Source organism: Sparus aurata, chromosome 5 (assembly GCF_900880675.1).
Source record: "Sparus aurata chromosome 5, fSpaAur1.1, whole genome shotgun sequence".
Classification (NCBI taxonomy): Eukaryota; Metazoa; Chordata; class Actinopteri; order Spariformes; family Sparidae; genus Sparus; species Sparus aurata.
In genome coordinates, this window is record NC_044191.1 from 14748210 (window position 1) to 14775827 (window position 27618).

At 42.3% G+C, this 27618-nt stretch overlaps 2 protein-coding genes across 4 annotated transcripts in view; both read right to left on the reverse strand.

The window, feature by feature from the left end:
• Positions 1-3905: 3905 nt before the first annotated feature.
• mxd1 (MAX dimerization protein 1) overlaps positions 3906-27618 on the reverse strand; it is a 29959-nt gene continuing 6246 nt past the window's right edge. For 2 of the 3 annotated variants that reach the window (XM_030418284.1, XM_030418282.1), the window contains 5 exons: positions 19826-19925; positions 12646-12675; positions 8403-8517; positions 8025-8184; positions 3906-7625 (listed from right to left, as the gene is read on the reverse strand). In XM_030418284.1, coding sequence (XP_030274144.1) covers positions 7429-7625; positions 8025-8184; positions 8403-8517; positions 12646-12675; positions 19826-19902 — 579 coding nt within the window. In that variant the 5' untranslated portion in view covers positions 19903-19925 and the 3' untranslated portion in view covers positions 3906-7428. Of the gene's footprint in view, positions 7626-8024; positions 8185-8402; positions 8518-12645; positions 12676-19825; positions 19926-20605; positions 21547-27618 lie in introns of those variants that run through there. The other variant, XM_030418281.1, reaches the window with a different exon arrangement.
• snrnp27 (small nuclear ribonucleoprotein 27 (U4/U6.U5)) lies at positions 22437-26760 on the reverse strand. The gene is made up of 6 exons (XM_030418285.1): positions 26564-26760; positions 25060-25195; positions 24660-24769; positions 24439-24518; positions 23113-23177; positions 22437-22755 (listed from the first exon to the last, which is right to left on the reverse strand). The coding sequence occupies exons 1-6, from the start codon at positions 26598-26600 to the stop codon at positions 22701-22703; spliced, it is 483 nt and encodes a 160-aa protein (XP_030274145.1). The 5' UTR covers positions 26601-26760; the 3' UTR covers positions 22437-22700.

A 27618-nucleotide genomic window follows, 5' to 3' on the forward strand; every position in this document is an offset into this window, starting at 1 on the left:
GGCTCTGTGCTAGTATAGTGTACATGTATGTAGAGCCGTGAAGTTACAAGTGATAGAGACACCATTGTCCTCATGACAAGACACAGTACCATCAAAAGGATTTTGAAATTAGCAAAAAATGACATAATGTTGCTTTAACATGAGGGGAGTGTGGCCATCATTCATGTCATTGGCTCCAGCTGTGCTCCTCCTGCTATGATATGTCAAAATGCCTGCAGGTGATCATGATAAACAATGATTAAATTAAAGGAGAGCCTCTTATCACACCACTGTCACTGGTTTGTGGAGGGTTAAGGGGAGGAGGGAGTCATTATATGCTCTCCATTGATGACCTGATGCCTATAGTGATTGAATCGCTGTCTCAATTGTTCCTAAGGGCTCGTTGTTGTTGTTGTGTGTTTCCATGGCACAAGTCATTTGCTGATTGTGGTGCTTTGGTGTGTTTGTGTGTGTGTGTGTGTGTGTGTGTGTGTGTGTGTGAGTGTCATGCGGGTGTGTTCCCTACATTAGGTGCCTGCGTGCAAGTTTGCATGTGTGTGAGTTTGTTTGCCTGTGTGTATGCTCATGGTTGGTCAGGCCACCCTGTGAGGCGAAGGTCAAAGTAGGCAGGGTGTGCAGGTCCAGGATAAGCTGCTGGATTTGACTAATCTGACAAACGAGGACGAGGAGAGGTGGGTCAGTAGGCCTGGGCGTCTGACACACGCCCGTAAACAAACACCCTTACACAACTCTGTCAATACCATTTCTATACACACACACACACACACACACACACCAGCAGGTAGGTCGTGTCAATACACTCAGCTGGAGTGTGTTGTGCTTGGCTCAGGCTGAGCTGCATTGCGGTGGCTGGTTTCGTGTTTCATGTGCAGATTAAACGTAAGGTGTGTCTTTAGGTGGACGCTTTTTAGGTGCTGAACAGTAGGATGTGACCGGAGGGTAGTCTTATACGAGCACAAAGATAGATGGACAGAAAGAAAGAAAGAAGGAAAGAAAGAAAGAAAGAAGAGCGCAACTGTTTAACTGTACTCCTTTTGTAAGATGAGTCACAGTGGCCTCGAGTCTGCGGAAAAAGGCTTTGGGTCATCATAACAATGGAAGTCATCCCAGAATATCCAGAGTTTGCACACATACTACAGTCAGGCATATCCACATTGCGCTGAGCCTCCCTCAAGTGTTTCCCTGCCAGCCCTGACCCTGCTGCACCTCTCCAGTCACACAGTGGACTCATTATCATGACCTCGTCACTGTACTGTCTACAGCTAGGTCACACAGCTCAGCTTTCAACTGGGGTTCCCACATGGCCACACTCTACCCATTGATACGGAGCATCTGAACTGGATAGGAGGCTACTTCATCACTGCTAACACTTCATTTTGCAGGTCCATTTACCTCAAATTACGCCAAAATGTATTTTAAAAAATCCCCCATGATTTAATAGAAATATCCTGTTTTCCAATAAGCAGTTAACAATAGTTTCAGTAAACTTCAGTTAACTAAACTGCTGATCATGCCATTTTCATTTCCACTTCTTTTCAATCAACTTCCCCTCAGCAGGCCACTAAACTACAGTGAGGTGTTGCAGAATCATTTCCAGCCCAACTTCTGCAGCTCAGTTTTCCTGTTATCAATTTATTTGCTATTGTATAGTTGTTGTGAAATTTGAAAAGAGTGATATTGTGATATTTAACAATGGTGGTGTGTAGTTTGAAGGCAGGATTATCAGGTGTCAGTGGACAAATAAGGAATATGACTTGAAGTGGAAAATGAGTCCCTTGGTTCTTGATTATGAAGTTGTATTTGTTGGTATTTAGCAATTTATGGGTCTTTTTCTGTATTACGTTCAGGAAAATTGTTTCAAAGTTGGACTGATCTGTTGAAGTGATAGGAAAAGGTGAAAACGTAAATGGTTAAAAAATGTACGTGACCTGCATAAATTAGACACTGAACGAAAGATTCCTGGAAATGTACTGCAGAAATCAACAGCCACTTTAATTGCTGGAAAATAGTAGAATATTACTATCATATCATGTTGGGGTAATTTTCAATAAATGTGTAAGTAATGATTGTTGTAATATGGAAGCAATTACAAAAATGTCTATTACCATTTAAATTAGCGGCAAAATGCTTTCTTTATTTCTAAAAAACAACAAGTATTTGCTCATTTTACTCAGGTCTATTCTTTAGTACTCAGCAGCTGTGTGTTAAAGTGTTGAAGGCCTTCAATAAACCAGTTTCTCATGAGCATATACGGCTCATGAATTGTTTTTGCCTTTAAGATTTTTGCATCCATCGCCAACATTCCTTTATGTCTCTGTGTTACGAACAAGTCAATAAAATAGTTTAAAAAATAGCTTCATTATTCATATCATAGATTAATAATATATGTTCATATATTATATATAAATACATCAGTCATTTTTCTCCAGCTCTTTGGAAGGTCAAATTTCTCCTCTCCTCTCTGTGGGGAGATCACAGGTTCTCCTTGAGCTTGTGTGGGTTTTCCTTCCATTTCCTTCCAACATGTTTATAATCCGGTCAGTGTCCTTGAGCAGGGCACTGGCTCAGATCTGTAGCTGGTCCCTGGGTACCGGACGTTGGCTGCCCACTGCTTCTCCGACACAGGTTGAATACAGAGAACCAGTTTCACTTTGTTGAACATTGTACGATTGAATGTGATCGATAACGATTCTTCTGCTAAGTCTTAGTTAGCCTGCTAAACATTGACAGCCAGGTTGAAATGCTGCATTACCGAGCGGTATTAGCTGATTAATCTAAAAGACATTTGAGCTTCCCACCCTGAGCACAGTGTCAGAGGAAAATGGCTACCGTGTGAATATTGTCTATAGAGCGGTGTAGTCTGCCGTCCTAAAACCAAGAAATCAGCTTGCATTTTTGCACATCCAGTTCCCTCGTCTCAGAGTCTTTAAGTTTTTTAATTGGTTTTTGGTTGAATGCCTGAAATAAGGTCTGGGGCTACCACAGGCCGAAGATATTTATATTTTTGTTCTGCGAGATAAAATACATCATTAAATGTCCCACAATTTAATTAAAGAATCCTTACGTGTCTTAAAAACAGCGATTGTCATGGACGTTAAACATCATCACAGCGAACACTCACCTACTCACTAGTCTGTCTTTACAGGCGGAAAACATGTGTGGCATTGTATCTTAAACTTGCCACCGAGATTATTCCAAAATCCATTTCAGGAATATCACAGGCTTTTTGTTGAGGGAAACTTCTGTGTTAGCCCTCAAAAATACACCACTCTATGCAAAACCCTATCTTGTTGATCAGTGATTTGTCAATCAAAGACGAAGTAGAGCTTCACAGATGTATTTTACTTTACAGTGACAGGCTCTGGACTAGGCTCATGTAAGTATTTCTGCGTTTCACCTATTGGAGCTCGGCCCTCAGGTAACATTGATATATTAGCGACTACAAAGCATTTCAGGCTGACCATGAAACCGAAACAGTTTTTTCCTGTGGCTCCCCTCCCCCTCAGCAGGCAGACACCGCCAGAAGGGATGCAGGATGCTTTTCAAGATGTTGAACCCCAGCCACCCCTCCCTCCCTCACCGGTCCTTCTATGGCTTTGTGTGTGTTGGTTATTGAGCAGCAGTCAGATGGCTGTGATCATACAAACCTGGGATTTAGCCAGCAGATTGCTCTGAAACACACTGGAGGGCTGGCGAGGATCAGGCCCCCGTAGAGGCTTGCTTTTATCTGTTGTGCAAAAACCTCCTCATTACTGTCTATTCAGCCTCTACATGAAGATTAGTCATTGTATAAGAAACTGCTTGGTTGGGTTCCTCCTTCAGAGCCTTCATTTGTTCTTAGAATATAATTAGTGCGCAGGCCAGCATGCCTCGCACCACGAAATAAAGACGAGGACAGGGTGATATGTAGGTAAACAAGGGTTTCAAATGTTTTTATTCCTTTAATATCAATGGCAAATATAAACTGCTGCTCCACAATTCATTTCCAAAGGTTTTTTTCCCCCCCACATTTGAAGTGATTTCTTTAAGAGATCGGTGTCCAAATTCTCCAATTCAGAAAAAAGTAAGTGCACAAAACGCCCTCCTTGAAGTCACTGTTCCATAAAACAGACACTGGACCTTTCTGAGGAGAAAGGCAACAGGCGACGACGATGTTTCACAGATTGATGACGCGGTGTGCCTGCGCGCTTGATGTGTAATGCATGAAAGCACCACGCCTGAGACCCCCACAATGAAAAGGAAGGGCCTTTTCCGATACTTCATACACACTCATACATTTCATATACTTCTGTTAGCTCGTACTTAACACGTAGTTTCTGGGTTTTTTTTAAGGCATTTTTAGCCACTTGCAGGGACGGGAAAAAAAAAACAAAAAACAAATGTGCAAAAACCAAATATACACATGAACATCGAGTTTCCCCTGATGCCGAAACCTGTAGCTTAAACAACTGGTCTGACTGTAGTTTTGTTCTTTGAGAGATTCCACACCTGCTTCTTAAGGCAGATGCTGAGAGCACCAGGGTCTTTGTAAAGGGGAGGAGGGGGAGGAGGAGGGGGGGCAATGGTTGCATGCGATCATCACCGATGTGAACACACGCACCGCTCCGCCAAAAACACCCCTGCCTCGCCTGCACCACGGATGCCAACGCAGCATGTGGAAGAGGGAGTCACGCTCACGGGGGAACACACATACATTCACACACGTGTCGATTGGCGGAAGATGAACGACAGGCCATAGATGAAGAAGGAGGAGGAAACTCCCGGCGACAGACATTAATGCTTAGGTTAATACATGAAGTCTTTGTCAAGTGGACTTTCCTTTTTTTTTTTTTTTTGCATTTCACTAGTAAACAAATGAAAACCAGAACAGAAACATAGCCTTAAAAATGTGTTTTTAAACCACCCACCCACCCTCTACCACCCTGAAAATTTCTCTCTGAAGACAGTGACGAAACAAACACACACGCGCTCACACACACACACACACACACTCACTCTACATGCCCACACCAACAGATGGCATTTCAGTGAACACACCTGCCCACTCATACCAACTTTTCAATACATTTCCCCTCTTAGTTCCCCCCCCCTTCTTTATTTAGCTTGGCTACACAGTTCCTCTATGTTTCAAATTGACAAAAAATAAGCAGCATTCCACACTCAAAAGACTAAACAATCCTAATATCGATTTTTCTGATTCACTTCATGCTTTAATGGAGATTCGCGAGCGGTGGATGCAGGAGCGGGGAGGTTCCTTTGGCACCGCTGCAGGGTTGAGGACGGATCTACGTTCGAACAAAAGCTGCAATCCTCTCCCTGCCCGTGATGATTTGGAACAAAACGCAAAGAAAAAGGGCTGAAATCTCAACGGGCAGAGCAGCCATTTTGTTTGAGGTTCCCAGGCACGAAGATGGTGCCAACAGGCAAACACAGCCTTGCCAGAGGAATCATCGCACACCCTCCACCTGGCCACTGGCTCCTCTCCTCTTTTATACTTTTTACTTAACATTTTTAGAAATTATTCAGATTTTTTTTTGTCCTTTTATTCCCCCCGTCAGAAAGGGCAAGCTGGCATTGAAAACAGCTAAAAATAATGATCAACCACAAAGAAAACAGCTCATTTTCTAGGAGCACCGTGGCGAATTCTGAACAGACACAACAGCCTCGAGGCACAAGAGACATTTCTAAATACTCTAAATATTCTATGGGTCGACTAGGTTGTGCAAACAAACTACACGTAGGAAACTCTCAATAAACCTCACAAGAAGAACATAGGCTATGACTAATTAAATATATTTATATATATTCTTCTATATATTTAGTATATCTAATAAATACATTTGTTGATAGACATAGATCTTTCTGTAAACTATTTACATTAAAAGGTACATTTCTGCAGGAACAATAAATAGCTATGAAGGCAAGGCAAAGGAGAGAAAATCTGTGGTTTTGACATTTTAGTGCTTTTCACATGAGAACACACAGAGAGACTTTCTTACCTCAGTGTGCTCCCAATGAAAAGTTAAAGCCAGTCGTTCTTTTTTAGGGTGACTCGGCTCGTCTCGAACTAAAACTCTCCCCTTCATAAATAATTGGCAGGAACATCCACTTGCAAAAAATAATGCTCTCAGTCGCACCTGCCTTTCTGTCCTCTCTACATACTGGAATGTGCTGCAGACTGCTCTCAGTAGAGCGGCTCTTCCCTTCCTATGAATACCTGGTGAACGGGGCCAGGGCAGTGAAGACGTTAGTGTACAACAATGTACCAGCACCTGCCTAAATATACCAGCATTCAGCCTGGTGGCTGGTGTTCAAAGTTTCCAAACCGGCTAGCTAACCCCTTGCCAGGCTCAGACGTGACATACACACATTATGATAAAAAGGATGCTGTAAAAACGCCACCGTCGTCAGAGAGAGGCAGAAAACATCAACCCCCCCCCAAAAACCCTCCCATATCCCCCAGCCCCTTCACAATCTCATGCTGCACAATTTTTTTTTCTGTGTTTGTGTGTCACTTTCCCTCTGAATGACAGATGTGGACAGAACATTACAGGGTAGTTATGGGCCTGCCCACCTAAGCCTGGGTACTAAGGGACGTATTGCTGTCAACCCCAAACTAAAGTCTGCTTTAGAGTCCAAACTGACGTGGTTTTCAAACACTCATTCCATCTGGTGACATTACTAGAACAGCTGTAGTAGGGGCCTTTTTCTGTTTTTTTTTTTTGTTTGTTTTTTAAAGAGACAGCATTTTTTTTGTTTATAAAAGCAAGTATAAGTGCAAAACACCATGCACGGTTGGTTGACTGGTGAGCAGGGCAGAAAAAAAGCCCCACATCATGTAAGTGTCACACCTTTGGGAGGACTCTGTCTCAGTGGACAACTTGGAGCAATGGAGGCGTATGTGTGTGTGTGTGTGTGTGTGTGTGTGTGTGTGTGTTTAAGTGTGTGTGTGTGTAGTAAGGGTGAAATCTCGTAAGTGCTTCCCATGGCTCTTGAGACATAGAAAAAGAGGCAGTGGGATATTGTGTGGTAACATTCTCTGGCTGAAAGTTGTGTTTCTGACAGTCGGATGGACTGATAGACAAACAGACGGATGGACGGAGGGTTGGAGTGTCTTTAGATTCCTCGTTTGATTGGTGCAGCGCAGAGCAGACGACACCCTTGAGACTGACCACTGATGATGTGCTGGATGTGGGCGGTTGTCTTGGGGGTGTCGCAGTCTGAATGGAAGTCACCGTCGGGACAGGAAGTCCACAGAAGCCTGGCTGGAGGAGAGGCCTCAGACTTGGTCAGTCCTGGTGGGGAGGGAGGGAGACAAGGGATGGGGAATGGGTGAGGTCTGAGCGGGAATAGGTAGTGGTGATACAATGTTGGGTCGGGATTGGCTAAAGGGGCGGCGGGGGGATTTGGGTCGGTGTGCAGTGCTGTCTATAGGCTGCAGCTCAGCTGCTTGGCCATCTCCTGAGTGTCCTGCAGGCGCAGCAGGCTGGCGCTGGAGTAGCCCTCGTCGCTACAGCTGCTGCGCAGGCTGCCTCGCTCGTCCCCTGAGTCGCTCACGCTGCTAGTGCTCCACTCCAGGTCACCCAGCAGGTAGTCCGTCCCCTCAACATCTACGTCCAGGTCCTCTGTGGGAACACAAAGACAAGATTGTTACAGGGCTGTATGATAATTCAGTATTGTAAAGTGCATAATTACCATTATAACTAACAATAATTCCATTAGTTATCAGCTATCAATTTAATCAGCAACTATTTTGATCACTGATTAAACGGTTTGAGCAATTTTTTTAAGGAGAATAAACAAGTCGAAGGTCTCCGATTCCAGATTTATTTAATGTGAATTGTTTCTTTACTCTTTTGGAACAGTGAACTGAAAGTCTGAGTTGTGGACAAAACACCACATCCCCTTGGGCTTCTGACATTTCATAGACCAAACAACTAATCGATTATTCAAGAAAGTAAAGGAAAGGTTGATTGACGAGACATCATCGCTCAGTTGCAAAATCATCCCATTAGAAGGCTCACCTTGGTCAGAGTCGGACTTGTCGGAGGACAGGGTGGAGCCGGTACTGTCCATGCGGGTCCTCTCAACCCCCAGCTGCTCCAGACGTCGCCTCAGGTGTCTTTGCTCCCGCTGTAGCTGCTCCACGGTGTGCTGAGCTCTCCTATCACTCTCCTCCAACCTCTGCAGGGTGGGAAGAAGAAAAACGCTGAAAAATGGTGCTGTGTGTGTGTGTGTGTGTGTGTGTGTGTGTGTGTGTGTGTTTGTGTGCTTGTGTGAGTTCCCTCTGTGACATTTTAGTCACTCTAGCACACAATAACACACTTACTCAACACGGCACTCAACAAATTGCCCTCTTCACACTACGTGCACACCAATCACACAGATGTAGATCCACGCACCTTGATATGATCTCTGGCCTTCATCAGCAGGCTGAGGGTGGTGTGCCTGTTAGCATCTGGTCCCAAGGGAACAAGGGATTTCAAGCGCTCTAAACACAGCCGTAGATGTGCCCGTCTGAAGACAGAGGAGAAGAAAACAGAAGAAAGAAAGCGGTCAAACGTCATCAGCTTTTTATCGCGGCAGATACACAAAACAGGCATGCGATTAGTTGAGCAGCACAGGTCACATGCGGCCTTGGAAAAGAAAAATATCCATATATAAATAACGCAAGAACCACTTGCTAACTTCTTTTCTAGGCTTTCAACTGCATTTCATGGTCTTCATCTAAGCGGTGTGTTGGCTCAGACGTTTCTTTAACTAAAAGAAACAGGTGCTTTTAATCATGCTGATGGCTTTTTTTGGAAGGATGGCAATGTCAGTCTCTAGGTCCACCATTCAGGTCTATAGAGATATATCTCAAACATGGGTGGCTGATTCAGGTGTGCACACTAAAATTGAGAAAATTGCCATGTCAAATCGTCAAATCAACAACAATCTGAGGAAGAATTTAGTGCCATCTTTCAACATTTGACAGTTGCTACACATTTCACACGAGCTATGAGTACTATGTTCTGATTTTTTAAACAAATGCTGGAGTTACTCACTCACATCAGGAGTTGGTGAGTAAACCATTTTCTCATGTAAGGTCTACATGAAGTGATAAGACTCTCCCCTGTCATTTGAACTGTTTCTACACAGGATATTTCCTTGAGTGACAGTATATCTGCAGCTATAGCCAATCCTCCCTCGAAAAGATGAGAACAGAAATGTGCTGAAAACCAAAGATCGCATGTGCCATATGTTCAGATCTGCACTCATTATGAATGTCGCCTGTCCTATAGCACCGCCACCCGCCTCAGCCGCTCTAGGCTGGCAGCCTTGGCAGTTGCTGAGGTCTGGTGGGTGTGTGTGACCACTCGACCCCACTGTTACACAACCCACACCTCCATCTCCAGCCTCGGCGGTGTGTGTACGTGTCTGTATTGCGGTGTGTGTGCTTGAGTGAGTGGGCGTGTGTACGTCAGACACTTCCTGAGAGTGAGTGTAAAAATGTTTTTGTCGGCAGCTGAGGGCCAGCTGTATGTGCAGTTTGTTATATTGTCCAACTGAAGGTAATCCTGATGCGAGCGCCACCGCCTGAAGAGACTTGATTCAAAGCGACTGTGGTCAGAGGATGCAAATGTATTCTCAGCCCTTGCCCTTTTAAAAGCTCACACAGACACACACGGCAAGTAAACCCCACGCACGCACAATCAAAGCAGTATTCGGCAGCTGAAACCAAGTGCCTGGTTCTCAGCTGACTCAGTCCAAAAGGGCATGCACACTGACATTACATAACATGCAAATACCCTCGCCTGTGTTGTTCTGACATAATAAGAGATCAGCAGGGCTAGCTAATGTTTGTCAAACAACACTGACGAGCAGCAGATGCATGGAACACCTCGGGGTCACATGGTGTCTCGGTGACAGATAAGCACTGTGGGTGTGGCTGCAATGCACAGCACTTTTTCAGCAACAGGTTATTTTGGTTCAGTGCGGCTGCAGTGCAGTGTGTCAACAGGTGAGTATGTATGTGGAGCTGCAGCCTGTGTGCCATCAGCCTAAGGCAACAACCTACATTTCTTTGCCCTAATTTCGCATTACCACTGTCCTCTGCAGATCCCAACTGGTGTGAGTACACCTGTTTGGTTGCAGTACGGTTGCATCAAAACCTCCCTGCAACGCAAAATGGTTTCCACAGACCGACTAGGCCGCTGAGGTCAACTTTAACCGGCCAGCAATAAATCATCCCGCTGTCTACGCTCTCGCCCCCAGACCACCAACAGAACTTGCATGCAAAAGCAAAAAAGGCGTGGCAGTGGCTGGAGTTGTGTTCCGTGGATGTAAACATGGACACACGCATGCAGGCTCTTGGTTCTACATGCAAAGACAGAAGGGGAGGGGACATGTACAAAATAGGACTTTGAATGTGGAGGAGGGGGGGAAGGGTCTGGTTAAACTCCTCTGGCTTTGCTAGCAGTGGGTCACCGTGTGTGATTTACTATCTGCCTGTGATGGCTTTCTAACATCAAGCCACTGGTGGGAGAAACTGGCTAAAGGCTATGAATGTTCTCAAGTTTAATACGATGGGTCTTGGTCATAGGTTTGACTTACTGCCAGGCATGAGGTGTCCCACACACACAGAGGGCTAAATCCCAGGCACAGGCCTCATTGCCATATATTATTCAGGCTGTCCACTTAGCTGCTGGTTTGGATCAACTAGCACAGGCAGGATGGAAGCCCTGAGAGTGACAGAGACTCAGACGGCACCAAAATAATATATAAATAAATACAAATTATTATTCTGGCCTGGCCAATGTCTAACTGAGAAACTGCTGAAAAACAGCATCAGCTTTTTCTTTTTTTTTACTTTAGTTGTTACATCATGGTACAACGACTGTGATATTATCCAAAAAATGTTATAGTTGAAGTTATACTATTGTGTTTTATGGCAAAACTAAAGTCATGCTAGCAGAGACTGTGCTCGGGCACAGCAGAGCACCCATTCACCGGTAACTAACCAGCTAATTCTTTAGATAAAAATTGCAAAATGATGGGAAATACAAGAGGCGCCTTCTTTTTAGGCCGACATGTCGCTGTTAGCTTTTGTTTGGGAAAGTCTGTCCAGCAATTGTTGGTCAAAGCTACAGTTAAGCTTGTCTGCCCTGGCTAACTTAGCTTTTAGCTCATCGTTCTTCCTCATCCTCAAAGTGCTTTTCTATGCTTTTAGTCACAGTAGCGTGGTACCAAACTAGCATTAGCTCTTTGAAACTCTTGTCATCTCCCACACCGATTTGCATTTATGTCACATGTTAACTTACATTATACTTACATGATGTAAAATGTTTACCATGTTCATCAACTTAGTTTAGCTTGACATCATGCTAACATTTGCTAATCAGTAATTAACAAAGTACAGCCGTTGCTGATCAGAATGTCATGAGGTCATAAAATGAGGTATTGGACTGATTAAACTCTTGACATGATGGCGGTTGAGGCAAAGTCAGCGAGTCACCGAAGAGATTTCAGTTCGTCCTCTGCGGACCATGAGAGTGTAAACCAAATTTCATGGAAATCCGGGGGAGAGTTATTTTAGCCTGCACCATGGTGGCAGACGAGCCAAACGTCATTGCCATCCCTGCAGCCATGCTGTGATATTGTTTTGTTTTTTGATACCAACTTCTTTGCTAGCTACTAAAGCAAATAAGAAAAGTAATAATGGACTGATTGAGCAGAGCAGCATAAATCAACCAGCTCAATAAAGTTGTGATGAAACAGCCCAGTCCAAGTTATTGAAACATGGTCAGCTGCTCTCAGGTGCAGAAGGGCACATTGTGTCACCTGATCCAACCATGATAGGTTGTCATCAGATTTGGAGGAGGTGAAAAAACAAATGGTTTTATTAACACAAACCTATTCAAGCATTGAAAAAAAAGTATTATTATTAGTGTTGTTCATTTATAGTTGAAATTGTACTTGTTATGTTTAGCTGAAGGTAACGTAATGCATAACATAATAATTATGTGTTTTTACAAATCAAGTGTATATCTTTTAATTTACCTTAGCTCATAAAAACACTGTCCACATAACAAAAAGATGGAATATTATATTCATAAAGGTAGAATTTTAAAAGGCTTTTTTTAAATTAAATATGATTCAATAAAACATATTAAAAAACGATTTAAAAAGGCAAATAGACTTCTATATTCTACTGAAGTACTCAGGATAACCAGGCCACAATGTAAAAAATCAATTGATGGCAACAAGACAATTGGTGTAATTTGAGAATCTGAGAAAATCTGAAATTAATTCCTGAATAATTACATACATCTAAAAACCAAACTGAAAATAACAATGGGCAAATGAAGAGGAGGGAGGACATATGGAAAAATACAAACTAAAGATATCCATCTTAATAATTCATTCTGCCTTTCAAATGTTCTTATTCATTTTCATTTTCAATGACCATTTTTTTTCTCTCAACTTTCCGTTTTCTTTGTAGTTCGGGGTAAAATGGGCCTCCATATGACGATGACTTTTAACTCACATATTTTGGATCTACAACCATCATTTACACTTTTCATGGAGACAGAGGGGTGATGTGAGCTGCTATTTTTAATGGATTGAGAACACAAAAACAAACACAAAGACCTTTTGACATACCTGTTCTTTTCCATTTCATTGTGCGTAGACCTGTGGAGATAAAACACATATGAGAAACTGCACATAATAACAGAGCCACTGATTAAACAGGGTAAGGTTTCCTCTCTGTGTGCCATCATTGCAGTCCAGGGCCTTACTGCAGGGGAGCGAGAAAAAAGCTGTGTGGGAGTTTATGAGCAGTCAGTACGGCTGACAAAATGAGATTCTAAGAAATCAGAAGAACAGGCTGGGTATTCTGATGCCCGAGGCTTGTCCTACGAAAGGCACTTGTGCTTTTTTTAAAGGACTGCGCTCAGATCTGTGATGGAGAGGCCGGGGGTAAACATAGTAACAGTAACTAGAAACAGAAGCCAGGAGCAGAAGTAGACGGGACTATGCCCCCTTCATATTGCCTGGTTATTCAACGTGCACGTAGCGCTGAGAGAGGTGGGGGGTGGGGGAAGACACTGAGTGAAGGTAAATAGAGATGGAGGTGTGCTAGTGGCCAGAATGACTCCTGCAATGCAGTGTTACAGCGGCACACTCACACAGACGAAACAGAAATTGGGTTAAGTGGAGTTTTTGGAAAGGAATGTGTTGGCCCTGACCTGAGTGACAAGAAGAAGATCCCCCTCAGCGTTCCTGAACTTTCATCTACCTCTACCTGACCTCCTGATCCCCCCACCACAACTCCCAAAATAGCCTCTGCATCTTCAGCTCTGCTACGCCCGACACCCTCACCATGCTGTGGCCAAAGTTCTCAGGGGTCTCTCTCCCTCTCTCGCTTACACAAAAACACACACACACACACACACACCTCCATGTTTGAAAACATACATTAAAGACTAAGGCTCTGTCCGAACATTAGTGTTCTATATAGGGAGCTGAAATAAAAACGCACTTTCGGACACTACTCCGACACCGTTAATGACGTCACTAGTGTCACGCAGTTGAAACGTGAACTGAAACCTGCATGCGTTCGTCCGCAGCGCAATGCATGATGGTAAATACTACTTTGTGGGATACTTTGAGTACACGATATAGGGTATAATATTTCCCACTAGACCTTCGGACAGCACTACCAAATGGCGTAGTCACTATGTAGTGCACTATAGAGGGAGTAGTGAGTGATTTCGGACACAGCCGAAGCTAAGAAAAACTCTTGGTTATCCTTGGTTGCAACTTCTGAACAGCAATGGTTATCATGCCTCTGTGTCTCTGTGTCTCTGTGTCTCTGTGTGTGTGTGTGTGTGTGTGTGTGTGTGTGTGTGTGTGTGTGTTGCAGGGTATCATGTTGTTTCAGCGTCGGGTGCTCGCTATCTCACTTGGCCTCCTCTAGCCAGTATGCATTCCTGTGCAGGGCAGACAGCCGCTGGTGACATAACAGCACTGGGAAATTATCCCACTTATTTGGCCTGGTGTTCAGGCCCTGGGACACCTCCAACCTTCTGCTCCAGCCCCATAAACATCTTCACGTCCAGCTAGCGCATCCACGGCGCGACAGGGAACGGCTCAAAACAAGTTATACTAACGTGATGTGAAATATTTGATGGTTTGCACATGACACTGGATCCCTGGTCGACCGCACATGGAGCACATTGGCTGCGTCACCCGCGGTCACTACCCATTATTACATAATATTACACTATCACTATTCTACGATAATATTACATAATTATTACATTCTGAGGCGCTATCTAACTAATTCTCCATGTACCAAAGAGGAGATCCAGCTGGCAGGCTCAGTAGTTCATCTCGCAAACTTTGTTTATAACAGAACAAGAAGCTCTCTGGTTACCAGCTGTCCACAAAAATGGCTGGCAATACTCACAATACTTATCTGCAGTTATACAGACGTAGCACAGTAGATGACTAATAATGGCTCAAAGTTCAGACCTCTGAATCTTACCTTACAGAAGTAAGAATTCGTAAACTTGGATCAGTATTTTTCTTCACTCACTGTGATAAATGTTAACTCCTCCTGGCAGTTTCAGTTGCATGTTGACTGAAGATGACAGTGATGGGATGGTTAGTTGCTTCTGAGTTTCAATCATAGAACTCCACATGCAGTGCAGATGCCAAACTGATTTGAAAAGATGTTGTTTACATCCTGTTGTAGCCTAAAAGTGTCAGCACGCCACTTGTCTGAAGTGGGTGGACAAGCTCGACGGCACACCGAGGGTGTAAATAACTTATTTTCAAATCAATTTGGGATCCTGGGGCTTCTGGAGACTTGGATTATGACAGAGAAGCTGTATGGAACAATTTGGGGTTATTTTCTGGGTTGTACTCTGTTTGTTTTAAAGGCCCAATCTACTTCAGTTGTTTAGGAGAGTGCAGCAATGCTTTTTTGCTGTGAAGCTCAGGAAATGTGAGAAATGTGACAGGAAACAGGATGAGAGAGAGGGGATGACATGCAGCATAGGGCCACAGGCCAGACTCAAACCCTGGACGGCCGCAGCGAGGACGACGCCTCTGTGCATAGGGCACGCACTCTACTAACTGACCTACTGCGGCGCCCCGAGCTCAGGAAAAAGTTTTGTTGTAGATGATAATGACGGAATTTTTCATTTTTGGATGAACTTTCCCTTTAAGAAGCAGTAGCTGTTTTTACACATGAACAATGTTTGGGGAAATCAGGCCCTGACAGTGTACAGTGTTGTACTTTCACACAGCTATAATACAACAGGAGATTGTCCCCCCTCTCACCCCCTACAAATGCTTTGGTTGAGCTGAGGGGGTGGACATTTGCGTTCACACATACAGCTTTGTCCAGCTACAGTAGGATGGCAGTGCATGCGTGAAAGTATGCTGGAGCACTGAACGTAGCGAGATGACTCACCAGTGCACCTTTCCTTCAGCTCGCTCTACAACAAGGTTTTTCTACAGCACCATTAACCTGTATTTTTTTTTTACTTGTGAAGCCTTGCTGTTGCGTCACCAAGTCAACCACCTCATCCTGAACAACAACACAGGGCGGAGAACGTGGAAGGACTCCATTTGCCTGCTCAACAAGGACGGCAAGATCACTGTATGATTTCCATAGTGCGCTCAAAGTGTGTAGGGTGGGGGAGGAATCTCCATCGATGTAATGGAGGAGCTGGTGCTCTCCAATGCCTGCCAAGTGTGAGGAACAGAGCAGGAAGACACAGAGGGGTGGAGGAGGTAAGGAAAGCGAGGGAACACAAGTGGGAGAGAGAGAGAGAGAGACAGAGCGAGAGAGAGCGAGAGAGAGAGAGAGAGAGAGATGAGGGGGAAGGGGGAGTCACTACACACTAACACACATGCACACATATACGCCAGAAACACGGTGGCTCCCCTCCCCCACGACTCACACACCAACACCATGGGGAAACAACACACACTGGAAGAGCTTGTTCATATTGGCTTGAATGGCTTCATGGCCGCCTGCTCTACATTTCACCAAGTGTCAAGAGCAAAAAAAACACAGAACTTATCATGTCTGATCAATTCATGGATCCTCTGGCAGAAATCAACCCTCCCACCAGGTTCAGTGGTGCCGATCAGCCTATTAATGATTAGGCGCCAACATCATACCAGACCATATCAACCAATCTTGGCTGAGCAGAGAGCCTTCTGAATAACAAGCGTGGCTCTGCTGCCCTTAAATAGTAATGACTAATAGCTGATAAAGTGCATGTAGCTGATGAGGGCGTTGCTGCAGCTTAACGCAACCTTGTAGTTAAACTACAATGAATGGTCAAAGTAAATGCTGGTGAGCTAAACGCTTTCAAGTACTGAAACGAGGACAAACCCGCAGCAGCAGCAAGTGGTCTGCCTGACACACAAAGCTACTTCCATATTTTCTTTACTACACATGTCTAAAAATAAAGTGCCTGCTAAGCATGTGGAGGCATGTTCTGAGCTGCGTGGTCCTACAGCACTCCACATCCTGTTTTTTTTTTTTTAAGTGCATGGACAAGATGGAGGATGACTGACAGCAGACACAATGCTGGCGAACAGGATGAACCAAATATTTGAGTAACACCGTGTTCCCTTAAAAGAGCAGTCTTTTCTGCCTACGTACAGCATGTGGATAAACAACAAATTAAAAATGTCTTGCTTCTTCATCAACCTCACTAATGAGGTAAGAGCTGGTGATTATTCAGATGTCTTAGCTTACATTTTGACCACAGCTGATTCGATCAGCTGATTTAACTATAGTGCTGCCGGAAGTCCTAAAACCTGGAAATAAATAAGCATTGTTGCACTACTTGTTCCCTCTTCTCAAAGACAATAGATTTCCATTCAAATGCCTGAAATAGGGTCCTTGGTTAACACAAGCTCGAGATATCTTTTACGTTTTTTTCTTTGACATAAAATATGTCAGTAGATACCTCAACTGTGCATTTTGAAGTGTTAACCCATTTTTTAAAAAGGCTGTTGCTAACAAGTGGCTCAATAAAACTACAAAGGTTGTAGGGGACGTTAAATGTCACCACGCCTCACACTCATCTAGTCACTAGTCCATCTTTACAGGTCGACTTTAGCTGCAAACTATTCTAACTGATCAGTGGTCAGACACATCGTGGTGGTGGCGTTTTAGTCATGTGACCACGATGTAGCCAGTTTATAGCCCAACATTAGCCTGTTTTTCTTTCTTCTGGCGATCATATTTATGCTTCAAAAATTAAAATTAAAATTAGAGTTCATCTGTAAAGAATCTTCTAAAGAATCTAAATTATCTTTTAAATTTGCCACAGAGTTTATTTTATTCCATAATCCAATTGAAAAATCCCTTCAGCTTTCTGTTGAGGGCACCAGGGCGATACAAACTTCCACATTAGTCTCCAAAAATACGACAACCCTGCAGCACTTTACACAAGCCGATTGTTGTTGAAAAAACACAACCAAACCTTAGATTAAACTAAATAAATCTTTTAAAAATCAACGAAAAACAAGTAAAAACTATTTTTTTTGCAGGCAGATGGTGCAAATAGGGCCGTGCTTCAATATAACATGTTCCATAGTCAATGGACGGCATTCTCAGCTGTCAACGTATAGGGCTCTTGTCTCTTTAGATACTCTGTGAACTATGTACTGTAAACTAACTATACATTGGGTTACAAGAGGGGAGAGGCCTATATATAAACCTGTACACATGTTTACCTTAAGTGATCGTCATGATCATGCCAACAAATCAGACTTGCAGAGGAGGTTACACTGTGTCCTCATGGCTGACCTGATGTGGGTTCAACCCAAGTCTGCAATCAACCTAAATGGGTAGCAGTGCATTATAATGACCGTGCTGCCACTCCTATCTTCTGTACCTCTGCTACATTGTGGCTGCTTCCCACCTTAAATGGCATTACGCATATATTAACAAGTTGCCTCTCCCATTGATTTCCCTTTGCTTTGCTTTCATTTTTCTATTTTACTGATGAAAAGGAAGCTCGTACCAGCGGGTGGTAGCAATTTGCCATTGTTGTGTCTACTAAAGAATCCGGTCCTCCAATGTTCCAGTTTATCTGAAAAATCTATTTTGCTGGCGTGACATCTTTTTCCACCTCGGCTAAACATAAAGCTTGTTTTTGCACTAATTGGGTGGTGTTCTCTGGCATTTCCACTAAGAGCCTTTCATGTCCATATGTGCACAATGACAGGTTATTTTTGGTCATATAGAATATGGTTGCATATGGTCAGCTTTGATCATGGAGCTATTTCATCATCTCTGCCATCAACGCGATGGAGGACTGAACCTGTCAGTCATTTCATTTAGAAATAAATGAATATATAAATGGTTCAATAAAAAAAGAAAAATTAAAAATCAAAATGTTAATAATACAGGAGTAAATACAGAAAATGTGAAAATGAATACGTTAATGAATAAAATGGCAAATTAGACAGAAAAGTAAATAAATAGTTGTATTAATACAAAGATAAATAATTGGAGGGAAATTAAAGATTTTTTTATTTAGCAGTTTATTTATTATATTTTATTTTGGAAGGTTCACAGTGATGCACTCGTGAAATGTCTTTTTAGCTTTTTTTTGCTGTTATGTGTGAGGCTGCAATAAATCACATATCACTTCCTATCAAAAGGAGCTAACAAATATAGAAAAATGCGTTCAATTTAATTGTGTACAAAAGCTGTAGGTTAAGAAGTTTTAACATACAAAAAGGTACATGAGAGCAAAAGCTGCGATGGAGTCTCCTTTTATGTTTTGAAAAATGAATCAAGTTCATTATCATGTTCACATCCTAACTCACCACACACGTACAAAATATATCCTCCTGGAAAAGCTGCAAACTGCAGTCTAATCACGGAGGGCACATTGATCTGTGGGTTGTGGAGACAACACAAATCTGTCCTGATATGATTGATTCATTGAATTCAGGTTCCAGACTCTGAATGTACACTATGTGTGTGTGCGGAAGGTTCCACTCAGGTGACTTGAGCTGTCAGGACAAGCCCCCCCTCACTGAAATGTCTTCTGCAGTCACCTTGACTGACCCAGTTAGCCTTACAGAGTGGCCATTCGCTTTAAGCCGGACTGATCTTTGCTGCTGTCACTCACACGCTTTAACACAGGACAAGGGGAAGTTAAAACATGGCTTTAACCCAACAGACACACACACACACACACAAACCACCAGTGTGTAATATCAGAGGAGCTTTTCAGTAGTGTCAGGGACAAATTAACCCTTAGGTATTAGAGCGGGTGATGATCAAGAGGTGTCAACGTTTTCACATTGTGAATTTGATGCATGATTATCTGTCACATTAAATTGCTACTGGCTTTAGATGGAGTGCCCCTAAACGCACATTCTTTAGGTCACTACCTTTTTATGCTTACGTATTTTTTAAGCATCATGATCAAATACGGATAAATACCTCAATAATGATGAGGCTGCCATCTTTAAAGCCTTTTAAACCCCTCCCCCATCAACACCTCCACCCATTTCAGTGGGTGGTGAGTTGCATTTCATATTACTCTCATCTCATCTGAAATATGTATTATTACATGTGTCACCAAAATAAAGGATAAACAAACTATGGTAAACTGTCACCACAAATGCAAAATTATGAATGGGGTTTGTTAAATAAAAAAAAAAAACAATCAAGGGAAAAATGGATTAACCCTGCTGCAATCAGAGGGAACACTCTTGAAGTGGGTTTATTATGAGCACATTGATGAAGAGCTGCAAAGTGACACGGTTCACATTTTCTGGCTTTTACCTGCTACTTGTGTTTTTCTTGCTTTTGCTTTTCCTTTTCAAGCTTTCCCTCTCCCGGCTGCTGATGAAGGGTGGCATGGAGGCATAGCCGTGTTCAGCTTCTGCAAGCGAATACACAACATAGTGGTCACATGTCCAGATATCTGGCAATGCAAAATATAGCCACAGTGAAAAGCAGCCAAACCAGGAATAGGAAGACTGCACAATGTGCCACATTTGATCTTGGTGCTTGTGGAATTCAGTGGCAATGTGATGCACTGAAGTGCAGGCGTGCAAATGAATGGATTTCATGCAGTATCTTTACACAGTATTTTCTTCTCCCAGCCAGGACAATGATGTCATCTTGAACTGGAATAAACCCACTAGCAAACCACAACAGAGCGAAAGGAGGGGCCTCCATGAAAACAATGTCTCCCTGCACATCTGACTGCATCTGCCACATATGCATTCACTCTTTCATTAGAAAATAAAGACAAATGCACGTGGGTTTTTGCACATTTGCAGCCTGTGAACAGGGAAAAAAATGTCAGAATATTGACTCGCAGCTACTTTGAGTTGGCGATGCGTTCAGCTGAAGTGTTGTGCAAAATCCGATAACGTTTCTGTCTTTAATGTATGGCACGATTATTTCATGGAAAACAGAAAAAGGACGGAAACAGGATTTAAGATTGATTTTAGACGAGATGTGCATTAATTAGCGTGGTCTGTGGAGGGAGGGGGGTATCATTGTAATTTCTGAGAAATACAGCAGACCGTAGAAAACAATGCAATTACACTTTACCTCGTTCTCTGCGCTCAAGGTACTCGGCTGCTTCGATCAACATCTGCACCAGTCCGATCGCCGCCATTTTCAACAATAACACTGATAATATAACAATCCGGTGAGGGATCCCGTGTCTGTACACAGCCTGCTTCAGGTCCCACTGGCTCTGCTGCTCTGTCACTTGTTTTGTGTGCGAGTGTGTGTTTTTTAAAGGCGAGAGGTAACGTTGAAAGAGTTCCTCCTGCAGTGTATCAAACGGGCTATTTAAAAGTTAAAGGTCCTGAATGCAGCACCACTGGGGTTTAAAAGCCACACCAGTCTGTTCCTTAATGATTGCTCAAATGGTTCAGGTGACTTTAAGGGTTTGGTGTTAGCTGGCTAGTCGAGGCTGACGCTTCTCCAACGGCTAAGGTTGCTTTGCCTTCTGTATTGAGCAAAGTGTTTGCTAAACGTCGTTGGTTTTCTCGGCTCTCGGCACTTCTTCAAGAAAAAACTGCGGTTTGTTGACAAAAACAAAACGATGGATGGCCTGACATATATATATATATTTTCTTCAAAAAAAGCCAACTGTTGTTCTGTTTGGTAAGAAAAGAAGCTAGCGTTGGTGACAACTTGATGAAATAACGATGAAAACTTTCTTGCTAGCTTGGTTGTATTACTGTAAAGAATCGGCCAATCAAAAAACGCTGGTTTGCTGTCTTAAGTCAAATGGATAAAAAGGCGAGCTAGCTGTCTTAAAGTTAAAACGCCGACGATGTCATCCAACCTGATCGCTTCGGAGCTATGTGGCTGGCTAGTTTTGTGCTGGTTTATCGCTGATCGTCTCGCTGGAAACACAGATAGCGACTGACATCAACCGAGGAACAGTCAGTGTTTGTCAAACTGCTTCCAAAATAGTGGCTTCTGGCTTGTTGATCTGGACGACGGCTAACTACTGTACTTTACCACAAAGCTTCCGTGTGCTGCGGAATGATTGGGCACTGGACATAACCAATCATGCTCCTATTGGGCGTTTGAGAAGTCAATTATCTAGAGGGGCGGGCACTGTCTGCTACTGAGGGCCGGATTCGGCCATTTTGGTTCCAATTTGCATTGGCGCAGGCACACCGTTTTGAGCCACAATGAACTGCTTCTGCGCTACACTCTTGCGCCGTGATTGGTTGATTTCTGGTAAACTAGCTAGCGATTGGCCGCAATGCCCACGAGCGAAAACGACAACGCCTGCTTCTGACTGAAAACACGCCTCTTTGCCATGCTGTTTCGCGGTGTATAGCAATGATTGGCTCTCGTGATGTTGTCTTATTTCTCGGTAGGTGATTGGCCAGATTCACATGCTCGCTTACTATTGGTCCATTGACACTCACACAAATACATCCGCGCAGGCGCACGCCCGCTGCTTTTTTGGAAACATGATAGCATTAAAAGCCTGCTTCAAAATGACACGGATGTCCATTTTAAAGCAGGAAAATTCCCCGGTCCTCCACAGACGACAGCATGCAATGCGTTTATTGGCTGTAAAACATCCTTCGTCTTGAACTAAATTAATCTCTGAATGAAAAAGCATTCAATACTGGAGCGTTTGCAGGGAACACCAAATTAGATCCAAATTGATGACAATAATAATTTGTCAAGCTAAACAAGAATACCAAAGTAATATTTTAGATTAAGGTTAGTATTGCTCTGTAATACTAGAGACCTTGGTAATAGTATGATCATATTCATCAACTTATAAATAGCAGATTTCATAGTGTTAAGATATGCATGAGAAAATACGTTTACACATTATGGCAGATGCAAGAGGCAAATTTGTCGTTAAATATATATTCTTCACAATCAGGACTGCAAACAATCACTTTTTAAATCATTTTAATTCAGACAAAACACCTCAATAACACAAAGCTCCATGCGTTAGGTCCACTGTGGGTCTCCTCTGAGTACTCAGCTGTGGCTTACTGCAAGCACTACTATTTACATTTATGTGTTCACTTGTAAAAAGATATTCAGAGTTGTTGCTTAACACAATACAGGTTTGAAATAACACAAAATAGCATAACATGATCTACTATTGTGAGGGCGACTGGAGGCAAACTTGCCAAATTAATTGTTGATACTTTTAAGCGATGAAGTCCAGTGGCCTGTTGAATCCCCCCTTTCTGTTCATGTACTGCCTGAAAAAAATAAATATATAAAAACACATTACATCACTGTTACCCTCGCAACACTTGCAGATTACATCATCGAGCACCAATGGGAGAGCAGGGATCTCTGCATAGAAACACCTGCAGAGGTGATTGGCTATAATAACAGTGGTTGACGCTGAGAGGACTGAAAAGTTGACGTCTTAACTGAGTAACATGACCAGCTTACTGGGGTTCAGATAATAACTTCAACACGATCACCATGTAACAAATCAGGGTCTTATGAAGCATCTGGAAAAGTGCTCCGTGGCTATGTGCAGCACTGCTGTGCTGCTGCACGACCAACAACTAGCTTGATGCATTCAGACACATTTGCGATTGTCATACCTGTATTTTCTCTTCATGGTCACGTTGACAGCATGTGCATTGGCTGCTCCATCCGCTTTCCTACCCTGTTTGAAGACAAGGTTACTGCCTCTAACATACAAAACATCACAAACTACACTTAAAGTTAAATAGCTGCATATTTCTAATAAATGACATGCAGGTCAGCTTGGCTTCCATTGTTCCCTTTTATCCACAAAACTAAGTGATGAGGATAATGTTAAAGATGAGCATGTGTAAAACCTTTAAAATCAACTCAGTCAACATACAACTGATAATCAGGATTAAAGCAGGTTGAAGAAATACTATACTATGTGTGTTAACCATTTGAAAAACCAAACCATGATGGCAGTTTTCACATTACATTTGATTTAGCATAAAACTTCTAATAACACAGCCGTTACAGCTCAGTGGCTAACACACATTATCCCCAACATCACATACCTGCAGCTGCTTCACAGTCAAACATTTCCAGCTGTTGACAATTTGATATAAAGCATGTAGGAAGGACAGCTGCCTGAAGACTTCACTGTAGAGCAGTTGCAGTATAATATATATTGTACATTTAGAGTGAAGATGGTGATGGAGGGCAAGCGTGTTGTCCAGTTAATCTAAATTTTGATTTACACATTTTTCACCTTTTTTCTTATTCACCATGGACAATAATTATTGCAATAGAGGCACAACCTTCCCCATGCCTTAAAAAAAAAAGAAGCATGAAACATGTGCGAATCCTGACCACGACAATGATCAGGAGCTACCCACTCTGTGAGTCCTAGCTGCTCTGATACTAAAACCATTCACAGTGGTTATAACAGGGTTCGTACACATTTTTCAAGGTCAAATTCAAGCACTTTTCAAGCACTTCTAAGGGTCATTTTAAAGATTTTCCAGCACCTTTTTGCTGGGGTAAAATACGTATATACAGGAATATATATACTCGTGATTTTTTCTTATCACAATTATGTACATTGTATTATGCTGTAAACATCTAAAATTATGTTTCATGATAGCAAAAACTTCAGAAATTAATTATCCAGTCTGATCACAATTTTGTGGAAGACAGTTATAATGTCAAGCACTTTCAAGCACTTAAACTAAAATCCAAGTACTTTTCAGACCTTGAAAACATAACATTGAAATTCAAGCACTTTCAAGGATTTCAAGCACCCGTACGAACCCTGTTATAAAAACTGGTACATTGAGCAAAATGAATGCAAACAAACAATATGCCCATCCTCAGTTTAACTACAGAACGCAATTAACTGTATTTGTAACAAACTGCACCTCCTTGTGGTTGTATAAAATAGGTCACCCTTGTTCTCTCACCTTGGTGCTGTCAAAGGAACCAAATCCCATCAGTTTCATCATCTCAATTTCTTCTTCTGTTTTGCCCTGCATGTCCTCCTCTGTCAAAAAATAGTGGAGTTGAATTTTGGCATAAACATATTTGTTACACTCGGAAATGTCATAAGCACTGACAACTCTGAAGTTCCTCCTTTATTATTATGAATAACATGAATACATGACTTTTTAAAAACATCTTATACCTGAGATCTGAATGGGTTTTGCTTTGTCCTTAGAATCTTTGCGGTCATCATCACGTCGATCTTTTTGTCTCACAGGAGAGAGGGAGGAGGAACGGTGACGCCTTGGAGATCTGCAGAGGGAACACAAAGATGGCTGCAGGACGGGTTACCACGACTACTGAAGGCAGACACATATGCTATTTAGAGATATTAATATAGTACATATCAGATCACGCAGATCACCAAGTTTGAGGGAAAAGAGTCCCATAAATGCACTGCAAAGAACACAATGCTTTTCTATTACACTTCATTATAAACAGCACAGAAGTACTTGACTCGGTTGCCTTGGGTAAGTAAAAGTTTAGACAGGTAAGGAGATGCTAGTGAAATACTATCTAGTGTTCCAAAATGTGTTTCTCACCTTGAACGCCTTCTGTGAGGAGAGCGTGAGCGGCTTCTCCGCCGGTCTCTGTCCCGATCTCTGGAACGAGAACGCTCCCTCTCCCTACGCCTTCGCTCTCGCTCCCGTGAAGCTGAGCGGGAACGCCTTCTCTCTCCTCAAAAGGAGGAAATGAGATCATGACATAAGAAGTAAACTTCCAAACAATGGAACATTCTTCTCTATTAAGGAGGAGTTCAGGGGTTTCCTTCTCTACTTTGTTGCACTTCTCTACAAGATTGATGCTACACCTGATGTTCACACAACATGAATACATTTCAGTGGCGCCATGTGATGTCTATTATAGTGGCGAGTACCAATTTCTCTAACTATGATATATTAAATTCAAACCTATGCCACAAGGGAACTAAAGTATAGCTTGGTGACTGACATCAAGATTTAGATAGTGATGAAACATGCTCTGAAAATGCTGATACATTGTTTAGGTATACAGTTATTATTGTTGATGTAATTACAGATACAATAGCACTGTGAATAATGTCTAAATGTAAACGCTGTAGGCACACTAGTGTGCGAGAACACATCAGCATTCTGTTGTCGTTCTGCATAACAGACAAGTCTCTTCAAAGAACAGGTCACCCTCACCTGTATCCTGTAACCCAAGATTGTGGTTAAAAAAGCTGTGCATGTTGCCGTTCGTGTTGAGCACTGAAGAGCAAATTCTTTGAAAACTGCCAAATATGTAGAGACTTAATGTAAGCATAACTGGCAGAATTAACTAACAACCGTCAGTATTTCATGTAAGATAAACCTAAGACAAGGTAAGACATCAATCAGTATTGTCTCAAATAGGGTGCAGAAACAATGTCTCTTGAAACATGTCACACTATCTAATATTTTACTATTGGCCTTTACTTACAGACACTTTGTCGAAGTGCAGTAGCCAAACACGTTTAACTCCTCGGGTTATATCTCCACACACAACCAGACAAATATGACAGATGGTATCAACGCTATGGTGAGTGACACTTATATTTAATGACGCAGTAAAAAAATAAAATAAATAAAAAATAAAAAAAACTTTAAAAAGGCCAAATATGACAACGTTAGATATTAACAAGCCCACCGTGAACTATGGAAAGATCTGGAACAGTCCGTTGGCCTTCAATACTCAGACTACATCAAATCACAAATATTGAAATACAAATCAATTATATATAATCTGAGTTTAATACGGTGTTATCCACTTAATGTAAACAGCAAAGCCAACGTAGCGTTCTTAACTTACTCAATCGGGAAAATTATTAACAAACAGAAAAATGATAATGTTATACATCGTGAGTTATATTTCAATGTATGAAGTTAGTGTTGAAATGTATCGTTTACATTTTCTCATTATCTATTTGCTTTCTCCGAGTGTAAAAGATGAAGAAAAAAACGAAGTTTTTTGGCTAGCCGTGCAGCTAGCTAGTCATACGTTGTGTAAACGTTAGTTTATGTAGCTAACTTATCTCCTTCGTCTTACCTCGTCTGGGAGGAGTGCGACTCCTGCTCCTGCCCATTTTCCCCAAAAAAGCAAGAATCACCCTCGTAGATCAAAACAGTACTAAGAAGAAAACAACGCGAGCTTAACAGTTGGTTGTTTGTGGTTCTTCAGCGTTAATGGCTGCTACTTCAAGGCAGGCTCCTCTGTTGTCTCTCATGAGGTCAACAAGCGAGCTTCCGGTGACCTTTCTACAGAACAGCGCCCTCTACCGACCAGGAGGAGCGCGTCCGTGTTGATCTGGGATGAATCTCGCTGTAGCTTTCGTTGGTGTTGTAGTTTTCAAGTTAGCTGTTCATTTGTATTGAAGAGGAGCTCAGAATGTTCTTTTCTTCTTTTTTATTATTTTGTTCTTTTTTCAAAGTGTCGGCAAACAGGAGCACAGGTTTACATGGAATCACATACTTGCGGATAAAGCACTAGGAGACAAACAGCAGAACCACTGGCAAACAGAAGAAGACAAACCTATTCACAGATGAATAATTACAACAGAAACAAATAAGGATGAGAGAGTACAAAAGAGAGCTCTAATTCCTTCATCAGCACAAATAATTACTTTTTCTTTTTGTTTGTTTGAATTAAAATTTTTGTCTGTGGAATTTTAAAATATTATATTTCTAAATATATGATTAACTTGAAAGAGACTTCTTTCACTTTATTTATTTTTGGTAAGGACCACACTTTTTTTCCAGGCAATATTACTCACAAAATTACTCCAATAAAATGTTGCTGTGGCCGTACTATCTCCGAGAGGCTATACGGTGCTGCACGACGGACATCTTTCTGTAGGCTAAGGCTTATTGCACTATATAAACTACATAATATTTATGATCCTCACACATTTGATTCAGCAGGATTATCCTCACAGATAAACACTACTTTTCTGATTTTTTTGACATTTGCCCTGTGGCATGTCCTGGCCTCACTCTGTCCTACGCAGCGGGACAAGCTCATTTTATTCAACTTTGGAAACAAAAGGAAATACATCCCTAAAAATAGCACCATAAAACTCTGTGCATTAGTTTACCCTTCAGCTC